Below are 27,981 nucleotides of genomic sequence, written 5' to 3'. Positions count from 1 at the left end.
ACTATCTGCTATAAATCATCAGCTCCGTCCAGACGGATAGCTGCTTTACACAGAGGCACTCGCAGTCCAAAAATGAAACCGCAGTCGGCTGCCAACAACACCACCCAAGTGGATCTGATGGTGCTCGTCTATAAGTAGTGCATGTATGTACAACACGTGGCTTAAACTGAAGTGTTTTTGTTTTTTACTTCCAGTTTCTACTTTCTCTTCTTCTTCATTAATGTGTAATTTAGCAAATACCCGCTGAACATTTACCTCAACAAAGCTGTTCTGGATGTCTTCAAAAGAAACAGATTTGCTTGTCTTTCTCGTGCAATGCGGTAAAACAAGTCCCTGAGAAAGACGTCCACTTCAGCTCTTGTGTTGGTGCCAACTTCGCAGCAAGCAGAAAAGATAATATTAGCCTCAGACAGATGCAGGTGTTTGTTTACAAGCCTGCATGCTTGTTTGCTGTTAAATGCATCTGCAGTTGCACAAGTGCAACTTTATGAGTCATAAGAAGGCAAAGAAGATAAACAGGGAACATGTATGAACACATGAAGTGCTGTGTCTGAAGTTAACAGGTCTCACTAACACGCCAGGAGCAGCGGCGGGCATCTGATTCTGCATACAGCAATGACACCCAGAACCCAGCAGCACCTGTCTCGATCACGTCTCAGAGACAGCATGTTCTCTCCTTTTAGGTCCTGTGGTGGGAGGTAGGGAGGAAGCCGGGTGGAGGGTGAATGGGTGGCTGGGTGGGAGGGTAGCATGACAGCACAGAAACACTGTCCTTGCATGAGTGTGTAGTGAGAAAAAGATCAAGCATTCGATGCTCTGCTACAGGAGATCAGCTGTTTTCTAAGAAACGGTCTGGTGTCTTCTCTCCATGCCAACACAACTTTCCCAAAACGACAACGAGGCTGAGATCAGACAGACGTCAGGGGCAGAGAGAGGAGGCCTTCCATCATGGAGAATCTACTAAAGGACAAAGATATTTGGATATTAGGGAGTGTGTGTCTGGTGGCCACTTTTCTGTGGCGACGGCTGTGGAATTTATTCTCCGTCAAGAAGGGGAGAAGGACTGCACAGCATGCAGACACACAGGTAACACTGAAATGCAGCCATCAGGCGAATCTGGGAGTGTGCTCATGGTCTGTTCAATAAAAAGTGTAAAAAAAAAACCCCCAAAGAAATGAAGTACATTGAAGGAAGGCTGCAGGCCTGCATGAAGCTGAAGTAAAATGTTATCCTGTTATAACATAAGCAAAAGTTATTCAATCTGATTTGTTTTCAAGGTTTTTGACAAAATGGTTATTTGTTATGAAATTTGCTGCCTATCACGATGAAAGTTCAGCAAAGAATGAAGGAGAACAGCTTTGTTTGAGTATCAGATCCAAGTTCCTGCATTGCATTTATAATCAATCTCATAATCAAAGATTTACCTCATTACAACATCTGAGCTGCTTTATAGATGCTTATTTCAGCATGTTGCCTTTTTCTGCCCGGAACAAACAAACAAACAAATGCTGCTTTGACAACAAAGCTGCAACAGCGAAAGCACTTCAGCAAGTGAAGCTATAGCTCGTCCCGCTGCAGCCAGCGTGTCAGTGAAAAGCATGACTTTATCATGCATGCATCACAAACGTCACCTGGAGTGGGATCTGAATTCTTCATCTGCATCCAGACGAGCCCGTATAACCCTGTTTATGGCTGTATGTGAACATAATCCAGCAGAAAGTGAATGTAAGCGGAGCGCTGTGGTGCTTTTCAGCTTTTAATGCCTGTCAGTGTCAGCGTAATATTTTTATTACTACAGCATGTCTTGTGTTGATGCTGACAGAAGGATTATTACCATTAGATTTATGGCTCTGCATATTTCCTCTACTACTGTGGATATCCAGAAGTGTCAACATGTTCCTACAGGCTTTATGATCAGTTTAATAGATAATAAAAGTTTAATAGATGATAAAACAAGAGAGCAGAGTGATGTTTTGACAAACAGGTCAACTCTTTTTCAAAACCAGTATAATTCAGATTAATATATATATATATTTTTTTTTTTTAAAAAGAATGGGATCTCTCCAAGGTCCTGAAACAACCATGTTGCCATATTCCATTAATCTGGCCATTTCCTACCTGATTCATCCTGTTTAGGGTCATAAAGGAGGTGAATCCTATCTATTATTAACAGAATACACAAACACAGTCATGATGAAGACATGTAAACTCCTCTCAGAAAAGCTTCAACCTTCTTTTTTTTACTCTCAGGCAGCACAGGTGACCCCTCTGCACGTTCTGTTCTGTTCTCTATGGTTATAAATGGGAGCAGGTGATGAGTTCACATCTGTTCCTCAACTTTTCTTCAAAAGTCAGTCTTCATCTTTTCCGGAGACAATATCTGTGCAGGGAGGACAAATTCGTTCATTCGTGCATTTCATGCTCAAATCAACTCAAAGAGTTTTAAAGAAAGCATTAAAAGCATTGAAGCAAAGTGCAAAAGAAACATTAAAATTAAGAGAATTACTATGAGAGAAAAACTCCATTATGGGTTTGTATAAACTTTCCAGTAAAACAACTGGTTTCCTATCAGGAGAATGTTACCGCCGACGTGTAACATTCATTTTAGGTTATTCATTTTCACGAATAACAACGATATGAAGGAAAATAGCATGTTGTAAAAGTGTCCAGTTGTTGGTTCCACATAATTTGCAAAGTCTTTCCGTTTTCTGAGAGCTGCTGCAGAAGCTCCAGGTTATCCTTCCTGATGTGCTTCATCGTGGATTTTAATGTCTAAAAAAATCCTGTTTGTTAAGGATCAGCATGCTGTTGCACAAGCCGTTCTCTTCTTCATCAGCTATTTTACAGATGGTGTGATGGTTGCTTCCATAAACTGATGGGATGTAATTGAATCCATTCTTCCCCTCTCCCAGTTAAAGTTACCTCGGGCTACTGGCTGCAACATAAACCCAAAGCACGATCGATTCAGCTTCAAGCTCAACTGCAGAAAAAGCCTTTTAGTAACTTTCTGTGTGTTTACTTTCAATTCCTCAGCAAAAAGTCCCATTTCTGCTTCAGGGCTCATTTTCAGGAAAGACTGAGGTAAATTTTGAGAGGATGGAGAAAGAGTTAACTTCTGTCCACTCTGCATGAATGTGATATTTGTGCAGGTGTGTATAAAGTCTTGTGGAGTCGAGCTGTGCTTCTCTGACACTGTTTCTAAAGGTTTCTTTGTCTTCACAACCTCAACTTAACCTCAGTCCGTCCTGTCCACCATTTCTTCCTACTTAAGTTGTGAACTAATGCTGTATTAATACACTGCAATAAATTATCCTTATTTTCACACAACTGTTCAGATGAGCAGGACGTTGCTGACTAAAGGAGAAAGAGTTCAGATTATGCAGGTTTTCTTTTTTTTTTTTCTTTTTTTTTTTTTTTAATTTTATTTAGACCTGTCCTATCCAGCATCATGGCAACAGAATGGTGGTCTGGTTGCCGTGTTGTGCTGAACAAATTTACTTTTCCACAAGGAGCCCTTTGATTATGAAGCTCCCCTTAATTCTTATGTTTCATTCTTTATTTTATTATGTTTCTTCTTTTGTTATTTCTGCTGACTGAACCAGCAGATTATGCCGTTTTAAAGAAGTGATGTGACGTGATGAGTTGTATGTATGTGAAGAATTTCAGCTGATGAAAAGTTAATGACTTGCACAGCTGCTAGTGGTGCATGTCAAATATGACGTAATAGACAATGGGACATGGAAATAATTAACATATATTCATGTTTTAATGGTCATCTTACCAAGCTGTGCCCATGCAGCATCTTGTTGTTATATGAAATGACATTGCTGGTGTCTTACACCTTCTCATATCAAGACTAAAATGTAAAATTATATTGAAGTTTTTGTGTGAGGCTTTTGACAAATGAGCCGTAGCCGTTGGTGTATGTGTGAGCGTGACTAATGTAAGGAAGGCTTTACGTTGCCATGATGAAATTAGCAAACAAATGAATATGAGGGGGATGGAAGAGAACCTGTAATAGTTCTGTTTTAAGAGCTTAAGATGGTAGAAACATAAAAAAGCAGGGTTTTCTTTTGGTTAATTTTTTTTGTTTTAGTTCCAAAAATGAATCAATTTCTAACATTTAAAAAGATCCAGGTTAGCTTTTAAAGCAGCAGTTACACTTGCAGGGCATTACTTACCATCTACAGTGACATTATGAATATGTTTTAAAGTGCATTGAACTGAAGCACTTAATGCACTTCCTTGTTAGATTTAGGAAGCATATTTGTACAAATAATAATGACTACACATTGCTTTGGTGTGCATGACTGTACAGCATTGTCATGGTTAGAGTTTTCCCTTCAAACAGAAAGACCTCACTCTGTTTTATGATGCATTGCCCCATTAATATTAATATTGGTCAAACTGAGGATTGTTCTGCATCTTGAAAGCCATCCTCTTCATCAGAATGACTCAGAAGGTCTTTTCAGTCGCTGTGTTTAATAAACATTTTTAGCTACTGGAAACTGATCATGAGTAGAATTGCGTCCCTGTATTACTGCAGCACAATATTTGTCTTCTCTGCAGATTAACTGGGAAACACACTTCACATCATGTTACGTCTATGTGGTAAATATGTAAAGATATTTGACATGGTATTCTGAAGTGAGGATGTGTGTGTTTAATAGCAGCCAGGCGTGTTTAATAGCTGGATGACATTAAATTACACAAATACCTCAAGGTTCCTTGTTTTTTCTTTTTTTTATTTAAATGTTATTTGGCCAAACTTTTGCTTAACTGTTGCACACATTAAAAACCAGTAACATTAGTCATCATTTAAAATAAGTGCAGTGGTTGTTTGTCTCGCTGTGTGGCCCTGTGATGGACTGGTGTCCAGGGTGTACCACACCCCTCGCCTGGTGACTGCTGGGATTACTCCAGCTTCCCAGCTACCATGAGTTGGAACAAATGGTTAAGAAAATGGACGGATAGATGGATGGATGGACAGATGGATAGATTGATGGGCAGACGGATGGATGGAGAGACGAATAGACGGACGGATGGATGGATGGATGGATGGATGGATGGAAAGGGCAGACAGGTGGATGGATGGACGTACAGATGGATGGATGGACGAACAGACAGATGGATGGATGGATGGATGTACGGATGGATGGATGGATAATTGTAAAACAATTTAAAATATATACTCGGCTAATTTTTCAAAGGAATCCCTCACTTTAAAGTCAGTGCTGTAAATAAATATTAGACATTAGCATTGATGATCAAAATGCTAAAAAGAGATTTAGCATGATTACAGGATCTTAAGGTTTTGGCATTTTCTGATGTATATCAGCTGCGTTTTATTTAATTTGTATTTTTAGAAACACAGCTGCTCTGATGAGTCGTTTAATAGTGGATAAACCATTTAGCACTTCTGGATCCGTGATTTAGAATAGAGTAATCTGGAATCTGGGCTTTAGTCGTGATCTTCCTCTTTACTCTGCTGTCTTTCTCTGGCATGAGGACTCGTAGGGAATGTGCTGTTTTCGCCTGCTGTCCTCTGGCCTCTTCACTGGTGTCCACTTTCAGACGTTTGCATAACTCATTACAGGCACAGAGCTGGTGGATCCTGGTGGCTCGTCTCACACATCAAGTACATATTCAGTTGCAGGACTTTATAAAACCTCTGTACTCTCGTGCTTTGTCACATGACCTGATTCTCATGTACAAATGAACAGACTGTTTCCAGATAAAGAATAAATTAAGTGATATATCATCTGGGTCAAGGCTAAGCTGCTAAACTTTCACCTCTGTTCTTCTCTTAGTAAATCCTTGTCAACAGTGTGAAGTTATGAGAGACAAACAGTAAGAAAAGCAGCAGCTCTTTCCAGTAACACCAAGGTTTTCCAAACAGTTTTATATAAATAGTCTGCATTTAAGTCATGTATCCTGCAACTTACATTTTATGCTATATAATATTTTGAACTTTGAAATGGTCTATATTTATCAGCTCCTTTATTTCTTGGTTCCTGTAATTCAATTATGAAAATGCAAAATGGACCATTTAACAGCTTTTTATGTGGCTAATTTAAAAATTCAACTAGAAAAACAGAAAATGGACTAAATCTGAACAAGATGGCCCTGAATTTACTACAAACTCTGGAAAACAGTCCAGATTTGACCAGCTGAAGTATTGTTCTTTATTTAATCTAACAGCGAATGGTCTCTCCTCTGTCCTGCTTGTGACCCAAGATCTCTGCTGTTTGTGTGAAACTACTTAACTTGCATCTCTGGGAAAGAAATCAGATATGAAAAGGGTCCTTAGTGGGCTAAATGTGAGGAAACATGAAGAAAAATGAGCTGTTTTCATAAATCATTCAGTTGCATTTTGTAAAAATTTGCACATTTCTCTTCTGTATCTTCTGCTCTTTGCTTGACATGTTTCCGTCCAGTTATTTACTTTTCTTTGTTGGACTGAACAAGTCTAAAACTACTGTAACATGCACAAACCTGAGGCTAAACACAATTTTTTTGTTTAGTTCTTATTTAACCGACAGAAAACTTGTCCATGCAAATTTATTTTAAAAGGGGTCCTGTTTAAAAAAAAGTGAACTATGAAAGGACAAATGAGAACAGATTAAATCAACACAGAAAAATGGTCAGGTTCTTGTTATTTTGCAGCGTTAGCTTAGCACTCAGCTTTTACCTAGCTAACACTGAAGCTACCTAGCTATGTTAGCGAATTTATGACAACATGGATATGGATTTAGGAAAGCAACTTAGTGTTGGGTCGTTTTACTTCTCCAACAGCCACAACTGAGAGTGACATTTACACTCAGTATGAAGTTGAAAATTGCAGCTGTAGCAATTTTAGGCCATCAAATGCTTCAACAAAATGCAAATTTGATAGCATTGGCAGTTTACAGCTGTAAAGCTGTTAGCATTACAGAGCAAGTATTTGGACCAGTCCTGTCAAACGTCTGTTACAAAATAACATATTTAATATACTTTATTATTGACATAAATGTACTTAGACATAATTAAACCAACGTTTTTCTGACAAACTGCAACATTATGGTGGAAATGTATGAAGGTGGCACAACTTGATGTCTGCAGTTTTGGTGTCAACCCCTCGTGGATGAGGGGTGAACTGCAGGTTTTGGCACTTCTGCATCAGCTGCTAGAGGTTGCTGCTTGGTCCCATTTTGTCCCAGGTTATCCTTTATTTCTGCCCAGACTAAGATTTGGAGATCTTGCAGATTAGCAGAGCTGAGCAAGAGCACAAAAGATAAAACAGGTGACAACAAACTGCAACATAATACTACAGTAATAATGAAAAGTAGATGGGATCCATGCTTGCTCGTCTTTTTCTATTTAAAAAGTAAGAAAAATATCACAAGTCTACCGAGAAAAGGTCTTTTTACAGTTTAAAAAAAAAAAAAAAAAAGAAAAGAGTTGTATATGTATTTAGAAAATAAGATAAAAATATATTTTTTTTAAAAAAGTCAGATTTATAGACATGCTGAAAGTTAAAGTGAACTTCAGGCCACCCTAATGCTGCGACTGTCAGTCAGTTTTATATTTGACTGCACGTTGCGTTCATGATCTGTCACCATGCACAGCAGATCTTACTGCTTACTGCTTACTTACTCACTGACAACTTGTGATTTTGTATGTGCATGAGGGCAGTAGGTCGTGGTTTAAAGTAACCAGAGAGCTGCTGGGTTGAACAAAACTCAGCATCTGAATTTCCAGGTACTGATTGGGGCACCTGATGGGGTCTGTGACCATCTGCTGCCACCCAGTGCTGGAACAGGGGAACTGCATGTTACAGAAACAAGACGTGGATGTGGAACGAATGTGAACATTTTACACAACAGCTTATGCTGATTTTAATTTGGAGCCATTCTCTTCTCGCGGGAAAAAAAAGTGTAGATTCGCTTTTATATAATTTAGGGTTGTTTTTATTCTTACAAATAATTAAAAAAAAAAAAATCTGGACTCCCTATTTGTCAATATTTTTTATTTCATTTAATTTATTTTGACTGATTCTATGTTATTTCAGTTAATTCCATTAGCATATGAACGCATATGTAGATGGAAGTGTATTATATTCTAAATCAAATTATTCTCAATCTCAATAAAAATAAAGAAAAGAAAATGGGTAGTCTGAATATATAAAAAATGTATAAAATAAAACTACTTTACTGACAAAAAGAGAAAAGTAAATCATAAAATCATATTAACTTCTTTATCAGCTAATTTTCAGACATTCTGCCAATATTTTATTGCTCTATTCTTTCATTAGTTGAAGCATACATATACTAAAGTTGAGTTTTTGTGTTTGTATGTAACATAGGCATCAGACATTCAACGCATTCTCACCTAAACCTAGCTTTAGATCCTATTATGGTCTAAATCTGGTGTCTGTCAAGACAAGGTTTGGATGTTTGGGAGCCATTTATCTCTCTGCATCTTGTCAGGTCCAGTTGTCGTCTCTTTGCGTAACACTGACAGCGAGCTGGAAGCTCTGGATAACGAGGAATGCCAGTTTTGTATGCATCTATTTTAAAGTCTGTGCATGCACTTGTGCAACTTATGTAACTTATTTACAGATTGAGGCCTGTAAACCACACACACACACACACACACACACACACACTTTGCTGTTGTCATACATCTCCTTTTCTTCCATGAAAAGAATTTTGTGTGAATGTTATCATAACAGCTGAACTGTGAAATGACTGACTGTCATCAGCCGGTGGCGACACAAGTAGGTGTGTCAGACAGAAAAATAGCAGGTGAAGCAGCAGAGATAATATGCAGCCTTCTCACCATTCACTCACCAGAAATATATATCTGAGAAATATATATCTAACAGAAAACTTGGATATAACGTATCCAACTTCACAACACTTCCCAGTGATACCATCATTAGCTTTTTAAGAAAAAAAAAAAAAAGATTTCTCTGAGAGAAAATGTCCGGAAATAGAAAAATGCTCCAAAATGCAAGTCAGCTGGGGGAGGGCTGTGGACACTGCTGCTTTTTATTAAACTAACTTCATGTTGCAATCAAATGCATGCAAGCTTATAATTTTTCTGTTGCAGCTGGTATTTTTCCGCCGTCTGTTTGATCCCTTTTCCCCATGTCCTTGGCCAGTAATCACATGTAAACACTCTGCAGCACATGATTGAAAAGTCAAACAGTGAAATCTGTGCTCTAACTTTGATGTTTTCTTTTTGTTTCATAGTTTTCAGCCTGGATGTGGTGTTAATTACTCCAACATGCAAGCTGATGCCAACACCTTTAATGAACATGTGTGTTTTTTCCATCTTATATCACAGCAGTGACCAGTATAACCCACTGGTAGTGACCATATAGACAACAACCATCTGAATGCAGCTATTTTGAACTATTTTCAGTCCCATTGAGGCAACATGGAAGGAGAAGGGGAGTTGTAATGATGGTACAGTGAATCCTGCAGGGATGCCATTCGAGAGGGAAACCCTCGATGTGTTTGGACCAGGACCTTACACACCAAGCGCGGTCATAAAGCTGTTGTCAGCGGGCTTTACAACATAAACCTTCCCACTTTCCAAGTTAAAGATTTATGATATCAACTTATTATCTAATATAATTGCTCAAAGATTGATCCTTTACTATTTTACAACATTTAAAATACTTTACAGGTCAAAAGCCTGGGTAGTTTATAAATAAACAAGCACTGTAAATCTAAAAATACACCAGATTAAATGTTGCTGTGTACTGTGTCTTCATTTCAGCTTCCCTTTACCAGGCTACAGTAGTTCTAAATCTGGACTCAATGGACCACAACAGTGGTCATTATCAAGGGGCGCAGGACTGATGCATGTGACTCATCCCATAAATGCAGCTCTAGACTAAAGCTTGTAATGTCCGTGCTATTCCAGCTGATGCAATGGAGTGATAACGGATGATTGGAAATCCTGTGGTATGACCAGTACAATAAGCATTATGTCTTGTCTGTGTTTTCCTGTTTAGTAATTCTATATGGGAAAATGAGAGTGGCTTGGCTGCGTTAGTATCATTCCCAAAAGGCGTTCCTCTACCACGCTGGCTCTCATCTTACCATGTAACCTTTTCTGACGGGGATTTCCTGACAGGGTACAGTTAAACCTCCCACTGCAATCAACACCAGACCTATCAACCAGCACTCTGCTCCTGTCATGAAGGCTTTTTACTGTGTATACTTTAGGGTTAAATATTTTTTTTAGACTTCTATTGTATGATAAGCTTTCAGACAGTAATAATTACATTATTTAATGGTCTCAAAAGTAAGTAAAGAAACCTGTTGCAAAGGTTTTTTTCTCTTACAAATGATACCAAGCTCTGAAAATGAACTTTATTGATACCGTAAAGCAGAAAGAGGATGTAGAAATACTGCAGTGGCTCTCTCAGCCTGTATGTAATTAAGAAAAGGTTGACTGGATCAGAGGAGGTAATGTTGAGACGTGGAAAGTCTTTCATATGGAATTATCAGACACTGGATCATAACATGCTGTTGTACTCCTGTGGACATATGAGCCGCATGGAAACTAATCACAAGAAACCCTCTTTTCACTGTCATCACACACATTCAGCATCGTGTTCTGTGTGTTTGGAGTAAACAGAGTTTCCACATGCTTCAACAGATGAAGGGAGTCATCAGCTAATTCTGCATGTTCACAGCACAACATCTGGAAAAAAGAAGCTAAAACTTGTGTGGATTACCTGAAAAGGCTGAAGGCTGACCACTGCTCTCATCCTGTCTGAGTCATTTTAGAAAAATGTGTCAGAATAAGCAACACCCTTAATTTAGCCAGTAAAAAGTTGATCAAATACAATTATTTTTAATAATATTAATTTAAAAAAAAAAGCTTGAAACAACTCACTTAAAATCATGAAAGATTTTTCTTTAATCAGTGTTGAAGGAGCTAAGTCAACACTGAGCTACTAAAGCTACCTCTGTCTATAATAATTTATTTTCCACTCAGATTCTTCTACTTGCAGGTTCTGTCATTATTAATTCCTTTGATTGTGCATTAAAGTGTCTTTTTGGCAAACAAAACAGGGTTAATTTGCCCCCTTGCAGTCAAAAACCATTTGCCCAGTGACATCAAATGACCCAGTGACGTCTTCCCCTGATGCAAACACACTTCACCTTTCCACTGTGTTTATGGTATCTCGCAGCGTACTGAAATAAGAAATCATCTTTTTCCTTTTGCTTTCAGATTGATGGACTGTGTCCAGTGTGTGACAGTGTACCTGATGCAGCACAAAAGCCTTTATTACCTAAATCTTTATGTTAATTTTGCAAACTTCATGTGGGTCAAATGATGGTGCTGTATAGATTTATTCATCAATATAATTAAAGGTGCGGCATGTATTAATATCAACGGTTAAGTGCCACTTTCTTTACTACGGTGTCTCTGAATGGACAAACAACTCTGTGTTGAACAAGATCTCTGTCTGGATCCAGACAGAGATCTTGTTTAAGCTGCACCTTAAAAAGCACATAGAAGAAGACAGTTCTCATGGACACACCTGCAGTGCAGTAATTGCTCAGCGGAGGCCTCTAGATCTAATCACAGATGAAAACATGTTTATGTCTGGAAGAAGTTTGGCCACTAACAGCCACCATCCGTTAACAGCTGGACTTGGCATTTAAATAAGATCTATGCCCATCATTACAATATAATATAATATAATATAATATAATATAATATAATATAATATAATATAATATAATATAATATAATATAATATAATATAATATAATAGGATGGACTGGCGAGCTGTCCAGGGTGTACCCTGCCTTTCGCCCAAAAACTGCTGGGATAGGTTCCAGCTTTCCCGCGACCCTTCTTTGGATTAAACGGTTAGGATATAGAATGAATTAATATAACATAACATAACATAACACAACACAACACAACACAGCACAACACAACACAACACAACACAACATAACATAACATAACATAACATAACATAACATAACATAACATAACATAACATAACATAACATAACACAGGATAGCATAGTATAGCATAGCATAGCATAGCATAGCATAGCATAGCATAGCATAGCATAGCATAGCATAGCATAGCAAAGCATAGCATAGCATAGAATAACATAGCATAGCATAGAATAACATAGCATAGCTTAACATAACATAACAATGTATAATCTTTAAAAATATAATTATATTATATTATAATATATATGGTATATTAAGTGTAGACAACTATAGTTACCTGCTCTTTATTCTACCTTTGCGACTGAATATCATGGGAATTGAGGGAGAAGTCTGTGGATCTTTATCTGTACATAATTAAGATCAGCTTATAGAGTAAAAAAAAAAACAAAAAAAAAACCAACAATTTTTGAAATTGCATTCTCTTGATTTCTGCAAATTAGAGTAAAGCCTCAAAGCATGCACTTCCACATGTACTGCACCTGGTCCGTGTCCTCCCTCGTTTTCACCTTGCTTGGCAAATAGACACTGGGGAGAACAAGTGTGAACCGTGACAGCTGAAGAGCTGTCTGTACCGTCGGACAGTGTGAGAGACAGGGGTATAGGTCAGGTTTTTCCGGCGCTGACAGATGGGTGCCAGTATATAGGCGCCAGTGCGTCGTCACCCTGCCTACTTCAGATAGCGCTGTACTGAGATGTGGAAAAGTTTGAGGTCAATGTGCAGATTCAGTCACGTCTTAATAATTGCATCTATCCATGTGTATAATCTTCCATGTTGGTGTATTGTAGGTCATCTCATCAACACATGCATTTCATTTCCTGTCCCACAATCCCTTTCTCCTCAGATGTCAATGGGATCAGCTGCTTCCTGTTTTCTCCATATCGCCCCAACAATTAGTTAATATCAGGTGGCTTGCATAGAAATATAAGTTAACCTTTTTAAATCTTCCACATCAGCAAAATTCTTCCTAAATATTCTTCTAAATCAGATTGAAAAAGTTCTTATTTAACCTCACTAAAACAAAAGGCAATTACTTGGAGCTTAAATGATTAGAGACAAATAAATAGAATTAAAATTAACCAATGTATTTTTGGCAAAGCTTAAAACTTAAATGCACTTTTAGATAGTTTAAATTATTGTGCTTTAAAGGTATTACATAAATGGTTAAATATATGCAGCACTAAGGCTGATTGGTAGTTTTATAACCATAAGTCATGAAGCCTCACTTTAAGTTGTGTTGGTGTCTCAGGCTGGAAATATGTGTCAGGTCATCTGAACACTGCTGACGCATCTGCGGGGAGAAAACATGTCAACTATTAGTTCTGACAGGAAGTTCAAAATATCGCTAACGGACACCTATATTTACTGTAAAGTTTTGCCACCTTAGTGTAATGGTGACAGGTTGTGTGTGGGCGATAAGCTAACCTGATAGCTACATAGCAAAACATGACGAAAAGTAACTCACAAACACACTGGTACTGGATTTCCTCAGTGCTCCTTGTTTATTAAACTTATCAACCTTATAAAGCCCGGTTGGACGGCTACTGCCTTATCATACATGAATAGCACAGAAGCTACACAACCCGCCTATTACCATGAGATCGGGAACCAAAATGAGCATTCTTCTAGAGAAATGTCCATCCATTCTCCACGAGGCGACGTCCCAATCGGCTGGGCGCTGTCTGATGACATCACCAGTAGTGGACAGGCAAAGTGTTCTTAAAGGGTCATTCCACAATTACGACTGTTACATTAGTCACCAGCTTTAAAACTATGTTTCCATAAAACTTCTGCTGTTTTAAAAGGTCCATGTTTCACAAATCGACTAAAACTCCTGTTAAAGGTGGAGTATGTCAGATTTTTAATATTTTCAAAATAAATTAACTAAAAAAATAACTACAATCATAATTACATAGTTTTTTTTAAACATGTAGGTTCCAGTCTGTCCATATTTGATGTGTTATTAATTAAGTTTAATTAATGACAAAGACCCTTCTTAAATGTTTGCCTACCAGTTAAAAAAAGTGCTTTTTGTCATTAATTAAACTTGTAATTTAATAACGCATCAAATATGGACAGACTGGAACCTACATGTTCAAAAAACTATCTAATTATGATTGTAGTTATTTTATTAGTTAATTTATTTTGAAAATATTGAAAATCTTACATACTCCACCATTAAATGGCAGCTTGACTCTTTTTGTGATCAGGCTCTTAGAACTGCTTTTCTTTCTTTACAGTCAGGACATTTTGTTTGTTTGTTTTGCTTTTTATGGCATCATATTTCAGTCCCAGATTCTTGGGATTCTGACACCCATCTGAAGAGCTTTTTAAGTGTCTCAAATGTCACACAGCGACCCTCCCCAGCATCCCTCCCCTAAACCCTCATCAATCCCCCATGCACACCCGAGCCTTCAGCTCTTATCACTGGCCACTCATCCCCTGACGTCCACGGGGGGCTGCACTTTAATTTGGAGAACAGCCACTTGCTATTCATACAACTCAACTTTGTCTCGCAGCATTTGGAGGGGAGATTTATGTCCTCCCTCCACTTCTTTTCTTCTGCTTCTTTCTTTAGTTGATATGGATGCTCTTGCAGTTTCAGGGGGAGATTTATAAATCTGATCAGGCTTATACAAGTGAATGATACCTTTAGTTGTTTGTGAGCAGGTAAACCTGTAGAGTCAGCCATGAGCTCCAGTCTTGTCAACTCTTTAGCTAAAGTTTATGATCCAAACCCTCTTCACGGTCAGAAGCTGGCTGGAAGGAAGCTCTCGCTCAATGGATCGGAGAAGTCTCCATCTTCATCTTTTCTGTCGTCTTCCTCTTCTTCCTCCACCCATGATGCTTCCCTGCGCTGCATGGAGAGCAGAATGGACTCTCTAAGCTCCCAGATGGAGCACTTACTCAACATGCAGCAGACCGTCCTGACCCGGCTGGACGGCCTTTCCCAGGATGTGAGAAGCATGGGTCGGGATCTAGCCTCTATGCATGAGGAAAGCCATGGTGGAAGACGCGGGTCAGGCATAGAGGTGGTTTACAAGGAGTTTCGGGGTGCCATAGAGTGGGCCAGCGAGCGTATAGATAATCAGGGGCGCAGGCTGGAAGGGGTGGAGAAGCTGGTGGAAGGCACGCAGCAGGTGATCAGCTTCATTTGGGAGGTGGTGAAGAACTCCAGGCTGGTGGAGCTTTTATTCAGACAACCTGGAAAGAAACCCAACAGGAAGGTGAGATTCAAACATTAAATCACGTCAAGCTTCTTGGTTGTGAAGTCGTACTGAGCAAGACGGCATAGTAAGAGGTGTTCTGACATTGTGATCATGGTGCCAGATATATAAACAGCCAGTGAAAAGTTGCAAACGACTACCACTTGGCTGAATGTGTGTGTCTTCTTGCGTTTATGCAGTGAGATTTTAAACAGCTCTTAGATCCAGTGTGTCTTTAAATGGCTCCTGTGTCATTATACTGGTTTTCATCCCTCGTCGTCCTGACATGCCTTGCGTTTTATCTGTCCTCGGTTCTGCTGTACCCCGAACACGTAGTTCTCAGTATGTTAAGTAGTTTTCCTCCTCGCAGAGATTATTTGCATGGTAGGTGTAAATGATTGGAGTCAGACTTGTTATCTCACCCAGACACTTGTGTCTTTTATCAGCAGCAGGCTGGGCTGCAGCTGGACAGAATCACTGCAGCTCTTGTGTCTGGCCTGTTCGGATAGGAGATATTGTCCTTCGACAGAGCCACTTGTATTCCACATAACTTTCCAAGAATGTCCAGAAGACCTCATAGTTTTTACAGCGCTGCCTCGCCAGAATATACAATATGTTTACGTTTGTGTGCAACTGTTCCAGCTGGCGATTCAGAGGCCGTTTAGGATGGTAGAGTAACCAGATTTATGACTTCATACGGATTCTGTTGAGCATGTTAAAGACGCAGGGATCATCTGAACATCGTTGTCATTCTGCCGCACTGAGCGATACATGCGTGCGTTTTGTTTGCTGTCGGTGATATGTGACCTTTCCTCTTCCAGAAGAGGCTTCTGCTGAATAGATCATTGCTCTGGAGTTACAAGTGCAACCACAGCAACAGAAACAAACAATCTTGCTCTCCATATCACTATTGCACAGAGGGAAATGTTGACCTAAATAACAGTTTGTCAAAGTCAGAGTCCTGGTTATGCAATCGCTGAAGTTTATTCCCTTGCTGCAAATTAATGACATAAAAGGTCAATATGTTATATTTATATGTGATTCAATCATTTCATGCATGCATTAATAAAAAACAATGCCACATTTTTTTAAATACAGTATTTTACCTCTACAGACATTCAATTCAATTCAACTTTATTTGTATAGCGCCACTTCACAACAATGTTGTCACAGGGCACTTTACAGACACGAATCAACATACACGTCATTTCAAGCCAGTTCATACATATCCTATAATAGAAACCAACTGATTGCATTGAATCATGACTTGGATCCAATCCCCCATCACATATGCACTGATACAGTTTTGTTTATTGTGATATTTTGAATTTATTTGTTTTTTTTTCAATTTATTTTAATGTATTCAGTATCATATTTATAAAATAATATAAAATCATAATTATTTGATGTCAATATTTGATAAAAATGTAACAGAATCATTTTCTTTTTCTCTTCATTACAATCACAATGTAAACATTTATGTTCAGTTATATCATATATTTATATGTTTTTCAGTGAGTGGTTGTGTATTGGATGACTCACTAACGTCCTCTGAGGTGGTTCATTTACAAATATACCATCTTCATTCATGAAAAAAACGTGTTAAAAGGTGTCCACTTGACCACATTGCATGACTGGTTTGAAGTTCTTATTTAGCAAAGCTTTTAAATGCAACATATGTCTGGTAAAGGATGGTTTCTGTTTTACTTTCATATGCAGGCAAAAGATGACAAAGAAAAAGCCAAACAGAATCTGAAGGGTGTGAAGACCCAGAAGAAAAGGAAACCTTTGGACTCATCAGGTAAAGTCAAACAGGAAATGATTAAGTACTCATGATTGCCTGGGATCATGCAGCGTTTATAACAGAACATATATAAACAGCCCAGTCCAGTCAGTTCAGGAACTTTATAGAAATAGTTGACTGGTTCAGGCAGTAGTTTGGGTTCCTGGTAAATAAATAACTTCTATACCAGTAAAGTGTCTCACCATTTGATCAGCGCTGTAAGAATTTTGGCTTATTTGGAGCTACACAAAGGTTTGGTGGTTCAGCTTTTCATGTTGCCATCAGGCCTGGTCCCAACAGTCAGCTGCCAGTCGCGACACAAAACAACGAATATCACCAGAACAGCAGAAAGCTTTTCAGGAAAAAAGAAAATATTTTGAGGAAGCTCCTTTATGATGATCGGGATGAACAGGAAAAATGATGAAAACTTCCCATGAGGACTTGGATCCACTGGAATTTTAGTCTACAAGACTAAATGTGTTGCAAACATAAGAATTATGATCTGACAGTCTGAGAAGTTGGATCTGAAATGAACCAGAATAATTAAACGGTCATTGCAGATTTGATCAATCTCAAGGTCACTGACTGTAAACTGCATCCATATCCTGTGATTTGAATACAACTTGCTGATAAACCTCATGTTTCCATCTTTGTTTTCCCAATTCAGACACCCCCTTCCTAAATGAGCCGTCGCTCCAGGACAAAGTAGAGAAGCTCAACAGGCAGAACACTGAGCATTCCCACGCAAACACAGAGTCTGATGTTCAGAGAGGAGACGACGCGGGGACTGCAGGGAAACGACAGGAGCTGTCAGAGCTGATCCTGGATGGACCACAGTCTCCCGCCGTCCTGTCACAGGAGAGGCAGAAGGAACCCAAGGAAAGGGAGGATGAAGAAGATGAGGGGGACATCTTTGGCGACACAGAGACAGAGGAAGAGGAGGCAGGAGATGTCGGTGCAGATGAGAGTGAACAAGTAGAAGATGACACAGTTAAAAGGCATAAAGAAAAGACAGAAGCGTCAACAGAAACGGAGAAGAATGATGTCATTTCAGAGATCTGCAAGACTTCTGTCTCTCCACAGGAAAGGTATTTCTAACCAACCAGCCTTTCGTCTATCCAAACTCCTTTATATGTCTTTATGTATTTCTGAAAGAAAGTTAGGAAAAAGAGGAAAATAAGATGATTTGTTCTTTCCTTTGTTAATGTGTAAAGCTCTGAGGAGGCTGGCGATGTGGCCACCTGCAGCAAACGTCGCGTCACAGAGGAAGACCTCCTGAAAGACGACCTGAAAAAAAGCAGAGTTGAAGACAGTAAAGTGGAAAATACTGATGGACAGGTGGTGGAAGGCCCCAAACCTGAGGAGACAAAGACAGAAGCTGAAGTGGACGCCGAGTCGGAAGCAAAGGAGTTCATCATCGGTGAGGTCCGGTTTGTGGTGCGCCAGTGTGTGAGAAGCAGTCAGAGGTGGCATGCTGTGCAGACAGGTGTGAAGAAACCACATAAGATGTGCAGATGTATTTGTGGTGTGGTTTAAAACGATGCTGTCGGTCTTCCTGTGTTGGATCCACGTGTGACTGCAGCTCTACGAAGTCTCGACTCGTCACGGTAGTTCATGACATTTGACTTTTCATTCCCAAAGCAGATTCAGTGTCATAACGGCAAGCATGTTCGAGCGTCACTGACATGTCAGCGAGCACAGCTGGTGCAGCAGATAATGATTCACTGGCATGCTGCTATTTTCATCCACTTTGTTTCTGGGCAGCAAAGCATCCACCAAGTCTCTGTTTTCTTTTCTTCTTCTTTATAATGTTTAGTCATCATGTTTTTGTGCCTTTTCAGACTCAACGCCTCCACCACTGGCACCTTTTGACCACCGCATCGTGACTCCCAAACCCCACCAGATAGCCAACTACTATACTATCAACAGGGATGAAGTCCTGGGCGGGTGAGCACCTGCTGCTTAACAATCTGCTCTCATTAGCAAACACTTTCTGTATTCACTCAGATACAGCTCAAGACTTTTCTAATTACAGACACTCTGAAATGTTAGATAATAGCTTCTTTTTTTGTGCGTTGCCTCCTAACAGGCAAAAGATCATGATCTTTGGGGGAGCCACTTGCAAAATAGCATGCCTTTCTAATCTAATGGAGCTGTGCTAAAACCTGAGATTACTCCTCTGCACGCATGTACATTTCTCAAATTGCAGAGATAATGAGTCATAATTTATCTCTGATTTCGAAGTAGCTCTAAATGACTTGATTAGGATGTATTTATATGAGTAAAAGCTGACTTTTTTCACTCATCACTGATTCATTTAACACATAAAATTTTCATATGAGGCCATTTTGATTCACTTTATGGTTGAAACTTTGCTCAAAACCTTGTTGTGAACAGTCTGATAGTTGTCTACTGTCCCCTAATGGATACCATAAAGTAGAATTTTACACTACTATAATTTTGACCACACGGTAAAAAATGCTAAAAATGAAAATAATAAACAAAGACTAAAGATCGGACCTTTTGTTCTAGTTTTTTCTTTTTTTTTTTTTTTTTTTTAGCTCAGGCTTTAATGGGTTAATCTGGTTTTGATGTATAAAACTTAAAATTAACACTATGTAAAATACTGAAAAAAGCTTTAATATTTATTTATGGGGGTTTCAAAACAACAACAAGGCAACCCAATCAGCCCTGCGGTGGACTGGTTACCTGTCCAGGTGTACCTGCCTCTCACCTGCTTACTACTGGGATTGTTTCCAGCTTCCCTACAACCCCAAACTGGACCAAGCAGTAGAGAAAATGAATGGACGAGTTGTATTCAACAACAGAAGAAGAAATATTAGCTGATATTAACTGTAGTAGGAGGTTTCCTTAAAAAAAAGAAAATCAATTTTCTGTCATCACATCGATTAATGAGAGTGAATTTCCTGAGTACTTGTCTCTCGTATGACCAATCCAAACCATCCATCCCGTTGCTTCTCTTTCATTAGGGGCCGTTTTGGACAGGTCCACAAGTGCATAGAGAATTCTTCCGGTCTGACTCTCGCTGCCAAGATCATCAAAGCCAAGAGCCAGAAAGAGAAGGTGAAGTAATGATCATCCCATGGGAACTGAACACTAGACTCAGTACATGTTCAATAAAGTTGGTTTTCCCAAACTGTCATGTCACATGAAGGATTATAATTCAAGTTAGACAGTCCAGAGGGTGTGTGTGGGGAAATTAGTCAGCCTCGGTGTGTTTTTGCTTCTATTGTTCATGAAGAAGTGAGAAAATGAGGTCAGCTATCTGAGCAAAGGTGTGGCAGCACATGAAATAATCCATAAAGCTCATTCCAAAGCAGACCTTCAAGATTTTTCACATTCCTGCCAATCATCTGGAACAAAACAGTCAGACCTTCCTGAATGTGTGACTTTGCCCCTCATTATAAAGCTGCGCTGCAGGTTGTTGTGTGATTCAGTTTTAACTGAATAAATATCTGTAAGAGGAAACATGATGGTTCCCAGCCATGGCAACATGTTGGAAATAGACATTATTCTGGTACCAACCTGTTTAACCGGTTCCTTTCTCAATACAACCAGTTTTAATTCGAGTTTTGCTGGAATTAAAACTGAATAATAAGCAACAAAAGCATTCAGGATTCAGGAAAATACTTTTAGTTTTTAGTTTTACATTTTCCAGAAGCTCTCAGGCTTTAGGAGACTTTTTAAATTCAGCTTTAGACTGAACTAAATATCAGTTTTTGTAGATGTTCATAGTGACAATAATGAATTTATTAATAGACTTGATTTGACAAAAACAAACAAACAAGCCATTATTTTGTAACATTGATTTTATTGTGATTTGACAGCTATTTGAACTTAAATTATGTACTTATAGAGTTTTAGCTGTTCATCACTGCATTTTTACTTACATGTGGAGAAAAATCGCATCATGTGACATCAGAAGAAGGTGGACATTTAGGCTAAAACATGGTTGGAACAGATAGAGAAGTGGTGATTAATCTGAAGCAATAACTGCAAAGGGAAAAGGAACGACTAACTACTTTAGCACATAAAATAGGTATGAAAATAAATGACTAAAAATTGGAGAAAGATCCTGAGAATTGTATTTTAATTGTTGTTATTCCTCTGGAAGTGGAAACAGGTGATAAAAGAAAGGATTGAATCCCCTCACCTTGTTTTCGAGATGTTAAATTTCCAACTTTTTAATATTTTCTATTCTAGTTTTTAATATTCTAACAAAATTAAATGGAAATTCAATTAATTACAGAATCAGAACTGAGAACATATCATTTAATGAATAATGATTAAATAGATAAATCCATGTTTATATGAGTCTCTCAGACACCGGATCAATCTGATTTCATCTGATCGTCCAATCTGTGTTTCAGGATGTGGTCAGGAATGAGGTCCAGGTGATGAACCAGCTGAACCACGCCAACCTCATCCAGCTCTACGCTGCCTTTGAGTCACGCAATGACATCATCCTGGTCATGGAATAGTAAGTCCATCAAAGTGCATCTGTGTGTGTGCTGGTACAATCCATACCAGGCTGTAACCATGTGTGTGTGTGTGCGTGCGCGTGTGTGTGTGTTTGTGTTGTAGTGTTGAAGGAGGAGAGCTGTTTGACCGCATCATCGATGAGAACTACAACCTGACGGAGCTGGACACGGTGCTGTTCATACGCCAGATCTGTGAAGGGCTGCAGTACATGCATAAGATGTACATCCTGCATCTTGACCTCAAGGTAAACCTGCGAACTTCTGACCTTCATGCTGACAAGCACCATTTTTGTTACGTCCTTCTTCAAATCACGTTTTGGTTTTACTTCCAGCTCATTTAGTTAAAAATCCTCAACTTCTGCCTCTTTGGCTGACATTACAATGCCAATATGTTTTGCTTATTTTATATCCCTCTCTTTTAAAAAAAACCCACGCATTTCTTTTCTTTTCTAGCCAGAGAACATTCTTTGTGTCAGCAGAGCAACTAACAAGATCAAAATCATTGACTTTGGCCTGGCAAGGAGGTAAAAATCTTTATTCATCTCATCTTTCTTTACATCTTGGACCGTTGCTTGTGTTTTTTATGACCTAGATATCATGTCTGTTACAGGTATAATAAGAGAAAAATAGGTCTGCATACTCGAAGCAGCTCCCAATGTTTTATTAACAAAAATGAGTGACATTTCGGGCTACAGCCTTTCTTTAGACTAAAAAACTATGTGATGCACCTGGTCAAATAATCGATGTCTGATAACCCAACTAATCAGATAAATTGATTACCAACATGTGTATGTACACATATATACATATATATATATATATATATATATATATATATATATATATATATATATATATATATATATATATATATATATATATATATGTGTACATACACATGTTGGTAATCAATTTATCTGATTAGTTGGGTTATCAGACATATATATATATATATATATATATATATATATATATATATATATATATATATATATATATATATGTATATATATATATATATATATATATATATATATATATATATATATATATATATATATATATATATATATATGTATATTATATGTGTATGTATATTATATACATATGTGTATGTACATTACACATATATGTGTAATATATGTGTAATAATATATGTGTAATAATATATATTACACATATATTATGGTATGGTATTATGGTACATATTTTACACATATGTACCATTTAAATCTATATTGTATGACAAAAAACATCAGGTTTGTTAGTAAAACATCGGGAGCTACTTCTATTTTTCTCTTACTTTCCTTTATATCCATCACCTAGTTTTATCTTAATGGAATGTGAGTGATCAAAACTTTTTTCTACTTGATGTTACAGGTATAAACCCAGGGAGAAGCTGAAGGTCAACTTTGGAACACCTGAGTTTTTAGCCCCTGAAGTCATCAATTATGAGTTTGTTTCATTTCCCACCGACATGTGGAGTCTTGGAGTGATCACGTACATGCTGTGAGTCCAGGATGATCCTTCACACACAGCTGTAAAACAGAAAGAAGATGAGCCTTCTTGTCCCTGACCTCTTTGTCTTTCCAGGCTCAGCGGCTTGTCTCCGTTTCTGGGGGATGATGACAACGAGACGCTGAACAACATCCTGGCCTGTCAGTGGAGCTTTGAGGAGGAGGAGTTCACAGACACCTCTGATGAGGCCAAAGACTTTATCACACGACTGCTGGTGAAGAGCAAGAGCTGGAGGATGAGTGCGACGGAGAGCCTCAAACATCCCTGGCTGTCAGACCGGAGTTTGCACTATCGGCTAAATCAGAAGGTAGAGAATATTCCCAGCACTGTTTTAGCCCGAATCTATTCAGAGCTTTGCTGCTTTAATGTTGCAGCACGTTGGCTTGAAATGCTTTAGTTTAACTCCCTTCTGTGATTTATCAGCTCATTTGAAAAAAAAAAAAAAAAAAAAAGCAGTTTGAGTCTGGGCTGGTTCTTCTTTATGTGTGAAACTAGAGAGAGAAAACTGGACCACAATCAAGGTGTTTCTGGCAGTTCAGGATGAGAATAATAAAGGTTATGTGCTGTCATACGTAGATCCTTCTCCTCCCATCTCATTATGTTTCTATAATAGCCTAAAAGTCAAACTCAGTTCTTTTTTGCTTTTCCAGCATTTTTATCCTCAACTTATCACACACTGCCTTTTATAACGACAAGTTTGAATAACATTTAAATGCATTAAACTCCCTTTAGATGTGCGTATCTTTAGTTATCCACCTGCAGTGCAAAGTGATGCACAAGCTGAGTCTCTTGTGCAATTTACCAACTAGTAGTCCAAACTACTGCTGATTTTTCCTTCATGTTTTGTTCATTTTTTGTTATTTTGACTTCTTTGGCTGTACAGTTGTACAGAAAAGGAGCAAATGATCTGTACCTGGTACTCAATCAAAGTCAGGGGGGAAAAGAGACTGATTCAGAATTCAAATGCACAACATAAGTTTACTGTTATGTTACAAGTTCAGGAGTTTCTGCACTTCCATAAAGACTCAGCAGGCTTTTGATCAAGTGTCATTATGAAACCAGCTAGCAGTGAAAACAGACGAGTTTGTCGCTCCCTCCCTCCCTCTATCTCTGCAAGCTTTGAAAGGGAGGGTGAAGCAGCGGATATTCAACTAATTTCCAGCTGCAGTTTTAGCGGTCAGCACAGACCTGCAGCTTTATTTCTTCTGTCATTTGCACATATAAGATATCGGTTTGTGAAGACAAAACTTTCTGAAAGTATTTTACTTCCAAATTGGGTAATTAAAAAGTTTTTCTGATTCCTTTAATTGCAGAAAAACAAGTGTCACTCCACACATGCTCCGCCTGCAAAGAGCTAAACAGGTAAGCCAACACTTTCTCTTAGCAAGCTTTTATTTTAAATTAATTTTAAGGTCGTTTAAAATGCCCTTTATAATGATTATTTCTTTTGTTTCCCTTTTAGAACGACTGTGAGGCCTCCAGCGTGCCTTTAGACAATGTAGGGCCATGCAGCCCAGCACTGGACCAATACTGCTGTACCTGTACAGGCACTGGATTATTACTCTCTGCCTCACATCCTCATCATCACATAGTTCCACATCATTTAGATCAGGCATTTTTTCATTTCTTTTTTTTTGTCATTGAGGTGCATGTAGTCTAAACAGAAAAACTTCAGCTCTGTGATGTCTAAATACTGTATCTGCCACTGTATTACCTGCATTATGTGCCACTTTTATAACATTTATCACAGCAAAAACAGAAAATCAGCTACGTAACATCAAGCAAACACTGTCATGTCGTCCTGGTTTGTTGCATGCTTTGCACTTTTCTATATTTGGCCTCTTTTTCTTCTAAATTCAGCAAAAAGCTTCAGAGAACATAGACAAAATGCTGTTTTTCATGCTATATTCATGTGAAAGCAGATTTTTCTTTTCTTGTTAAGTTAAGTTTTAAGTTTAAGTCTTATTTTCTCAAAACAAAAGGGAAAATCATGCCCCAATAATTTATTTTGTATATAAGGAAGCATTACTTGTTGCCCATGAAAGATAAAAATGTAACCATACCACTGTTTTTAGTTCATTTCTACTAAATACTACATCGCCTTCTGCACACATCCATGCTGCCTGCTCTTCTTGCTTCGGCAGTTTGGAGTAGCCCTCTCACCTTCCATGAAGGCATAACGAACAACACATACTACCTACGAATGATTCATGTTTCTGTCTGACGTTTATCTGCTGGTTGAACACCAGACTGTACTTGAAGTACGAAGCTTTTAATCGAGATGTTTCTTTCAGGGTAGATAAACAGGATTTCACATACTGTAGTTATGCACATGAATGCACAGTTAAGCTTTGATGGAGAGCCAGCGGCAGAGCGGAGAAGACACCCGTCATTTTTTGTCTCGTTCTTTCAGAGTGAAGGCGAGTTCGGTGAATATTTCATACTCAGTCGTTGGCTGATCCATTTCGGAATGAAAAACTTTTTGATTTGAATACTTGTTTGTTGAATTTATAATACCTTTTTAAAGTTTTCTTGTGAAATGAAGAGATAAAAATATCTGTAGAATGTGAAGAAGTGAATAAATGATGCACATTGAGAAAAAAAATGAACATTTCTTCCAGAGAAGATCATTTATTGGAAATAAAAAAAAGTGGACATCCGTGTTGTTGTGACTCTACATCAGAGGCGTTATTTAAGTAGAAATTTTGGGCATTTATACTGTGCTGGAATATTTTTTTTAGCTGACTTTTTACTTTAGGATCTTACATCTTTTACCTTTTACGCTTTGCATTTTAAAAATAGCCTTGTTACTCCTGCTTAATTGGGCTTGTTTTACTTTTGCCTTACCATCCTTAAAAACACACACATGCACACAAAAATAACCTACCAAGGTAAATCATGCTATCTGGATTGAGTGAATTTTACTGTGTTGGGATGAAAAGTACTGCACAGTATATACAGTTCAGATCCCTGTTGGTTTATATGTGATCCATTCCTTTATAAATTACATCACAGTCCGGCGAGGACATAGCAGACATACGCAGCCTAGTAAACACTCAGGAACAAATAACCTACAGCATCCCCAGTTTTTCAACATTAACAGTCATTATGGCCTTCAGATTGATGCTTTCTTTGGACGATGGTGCACTGCACTTCCCAAAACTTTTGTACTTAATGGCATCTTTTTCTTACTTGACTTTTACTTTTATGCTTTAACCCTTTACGGGGAAGTGACTATTTATCATCACTTCGTTTTTCTTTCATATTCAGCTTGAAACTATATTTTTTTGTTAATGTAACAACAGAATGGAGGTCTTGGTACATACCAGAAGGACAATTTTAGGATCAAATTTCTAATTTCAAGGTATTTCATTGTGTGCCCAATAAAGAGTTATGTAATCAAATTCAATTCAACTTTATTTATTTGGCATCAAATCACGTCAATGCCATCTCAAGACGCTTTACAGACAGAGAAAAAAACACAATGAAAGCCAATTCGTAATAGCCTATATAAGGAAACCAACCAGTAGTTTAGAATGAAGTACTTTAAGACTTTTACTTGAGTAAAATGTTTGAGTTGATACTTCAGCTTTTATGGAAGTTTATTTAAACCTTCAATCAAAGTTTATTTAAACATCACTACTCTACCTGACTGATGAAAGTGAATACTTCAGACATCTCTGCTCTGCATTGAACTGACACTGAATTTTCCTCACATAGCCTTTAGATAGGGGCTCATATGGACCTAGATGTGATTTTCTCATTGACTGGGTGAATGTTACAGACCAGACCGTCACTGCTTCTTTGAGGACTTCATAAATTTCTGCTTTTCTTTGTTCTCATAGCAACTAAAAAGCAGCTTCAGACTAAAGGTGCATAAAATTTGAATTGTATTTGACTGATGATTTGGTTTGACTCACATTGTTTTGCATGGATCATCACCAATAGTTGTCTGTTAAGTCATGCAACATTTTTTAGCCCAGCAACCAAAGAAGTTGCTGATTTCACTTTTTTTTATCTGCAGAGAATCTAAATCTCCTGAACAATGAACTTAAACAACATCCCCCTCAGAATAATTCTCCTGCAATAACAAACACCTCTGTGAGATGAGAAGGCAGTGTGTGTTAAAAACAAGAGGTTTTATAGTGGGAGGAGGATGTTTTCCTCATCATGGCAAGCATCAGTTTGTGTTTCCTCCATTGCTTATCTTCTGGTGGAACATTTTTATTCATCTTTAAAGAAAATACAGTTAATCTCCAACCAGAACAGATTTACACATCTCTGATTTCCATCATCTCAATAAAAAGTCAAAGCTTTACTTATATCTGTTTAACCAGCACCGAGCAGGAAATATATGTCCTCATTACAGATTGTTGGTTATCTTTGCAAAAATGGAATGAAATAAGGAACTAATAAGCAAAACCTACAAATGCAGATAACTTGTGCATTTAAAAAAAGCTGATTTTGAGTTTGTTTATAATGACCAGATACGATCGACCTGAACCCCTAAAGTTGGAGTGCCAAGAGTCAGCTGAGACTTTCTGGGCCTTTTTCAGAGCTCTTAACCTTGTAAAGCTCATTTAAAGCTGCGCCATATATTGTAAATAGATAATGATTCAAGGCAAGGCAGGGAAAGGTTGGCTTATTAGTATATTGTGTTTCATTGTGCAAGTGCTTCCCATAAAACATTAAAAGCACAGACCAGAAGAAACATTTAAAAAAACATTAAAACAATTTTAAAAAATTTAAACATTAAAAAAAATTAGTACAAACAGAACAATCTCAAACAGAGAGCAACAAACAACATAATACATGCACACACGATACAGATGAAGATGTTTGTCTGAATCCTGTTGAGCCATCTGAAGCTTACGTCGTCTGCACAAAAATTTAAGGAATATTTTATTAACCTAAATACTTTTTTGCTCCTTAAAAATCTATAAGCACTGATTTATTTATTGTTATTTATTACCATGACTGGAGATTTGT

At 38.0% G+C, this 27,981-nt stretch overlaps 1 protein-coding gene across 2 annotated transcripts; it reads left to right on the top strand.

Annotated features, from left to right (window-relative positions):
- Nucleotides 1-794: 794 nt before the first annotated feature.
- On the top strand, nucleotides 795-25,669 carry mylk4b (myosin light chain kinase family, member 4b; the record flags this gene model as incomplete). Of its 2 annotated transcripts, none has more annotated exons than XM_079244519.1 (13): nucleotides 795-1,086; nucleotides 16,909-16,990; nucleotides 17,640-18,060; nucleotides 18,187-18,392; nucleotides 18,814-18,919; nucleotides 19,963-20,056; nucleotides 21,364-21,473; nucleotides 21,578-21,719; nucleotides 21,928-21,998; nucleotides 22,855-22,983; nucleotides 23,068-23,299; nucleotides 24,306-24,354; nucleotides 24,455-25,669. In XM_079244519.1, the coding sequence occupies 12 exons, from the start codon at nucleotides 949-951 to the stop codon at nucleotides 24,348-24,350; spliced, it is 1,776 nt and encodes a 591-aa protein (XP_079100645.1). In that variant the 3' UTR covers nucleotides 24,351-24,354; nucleotides 24,455-25,669. The 2 variants fall into 2 exon arrangements, with proteins under 2 accessions (XP_079100645.1, XP_079100644.1); XM_079244518.1 differs by lacking the exon at nucleotides 795-1,086 and adding an exon at nucleotides 14,674-15,210.
- Between the last annotated feature and the right edge of the window lie 2,312 nt (nucleotides 25,670-27,981).

The sequence above is a fragment of the Telmatherina bonti genome, assembly GCF_933228915.1.
Source record: "Telmatherina bonti genome assembly, chromosome: 8".
Taxonomy (NCBI): domain Eukaryota; kingdom Metazoa; phylum Chordata; class Actinopteri; order Atheriniformes; family Telmatherinidae; genus Telmatherina; species Telmatherina bonti.
Note: the sequence above shows the minus strand (reverse complement) of the source record. Positions and strands in the feature narration are given on the sequence as shown.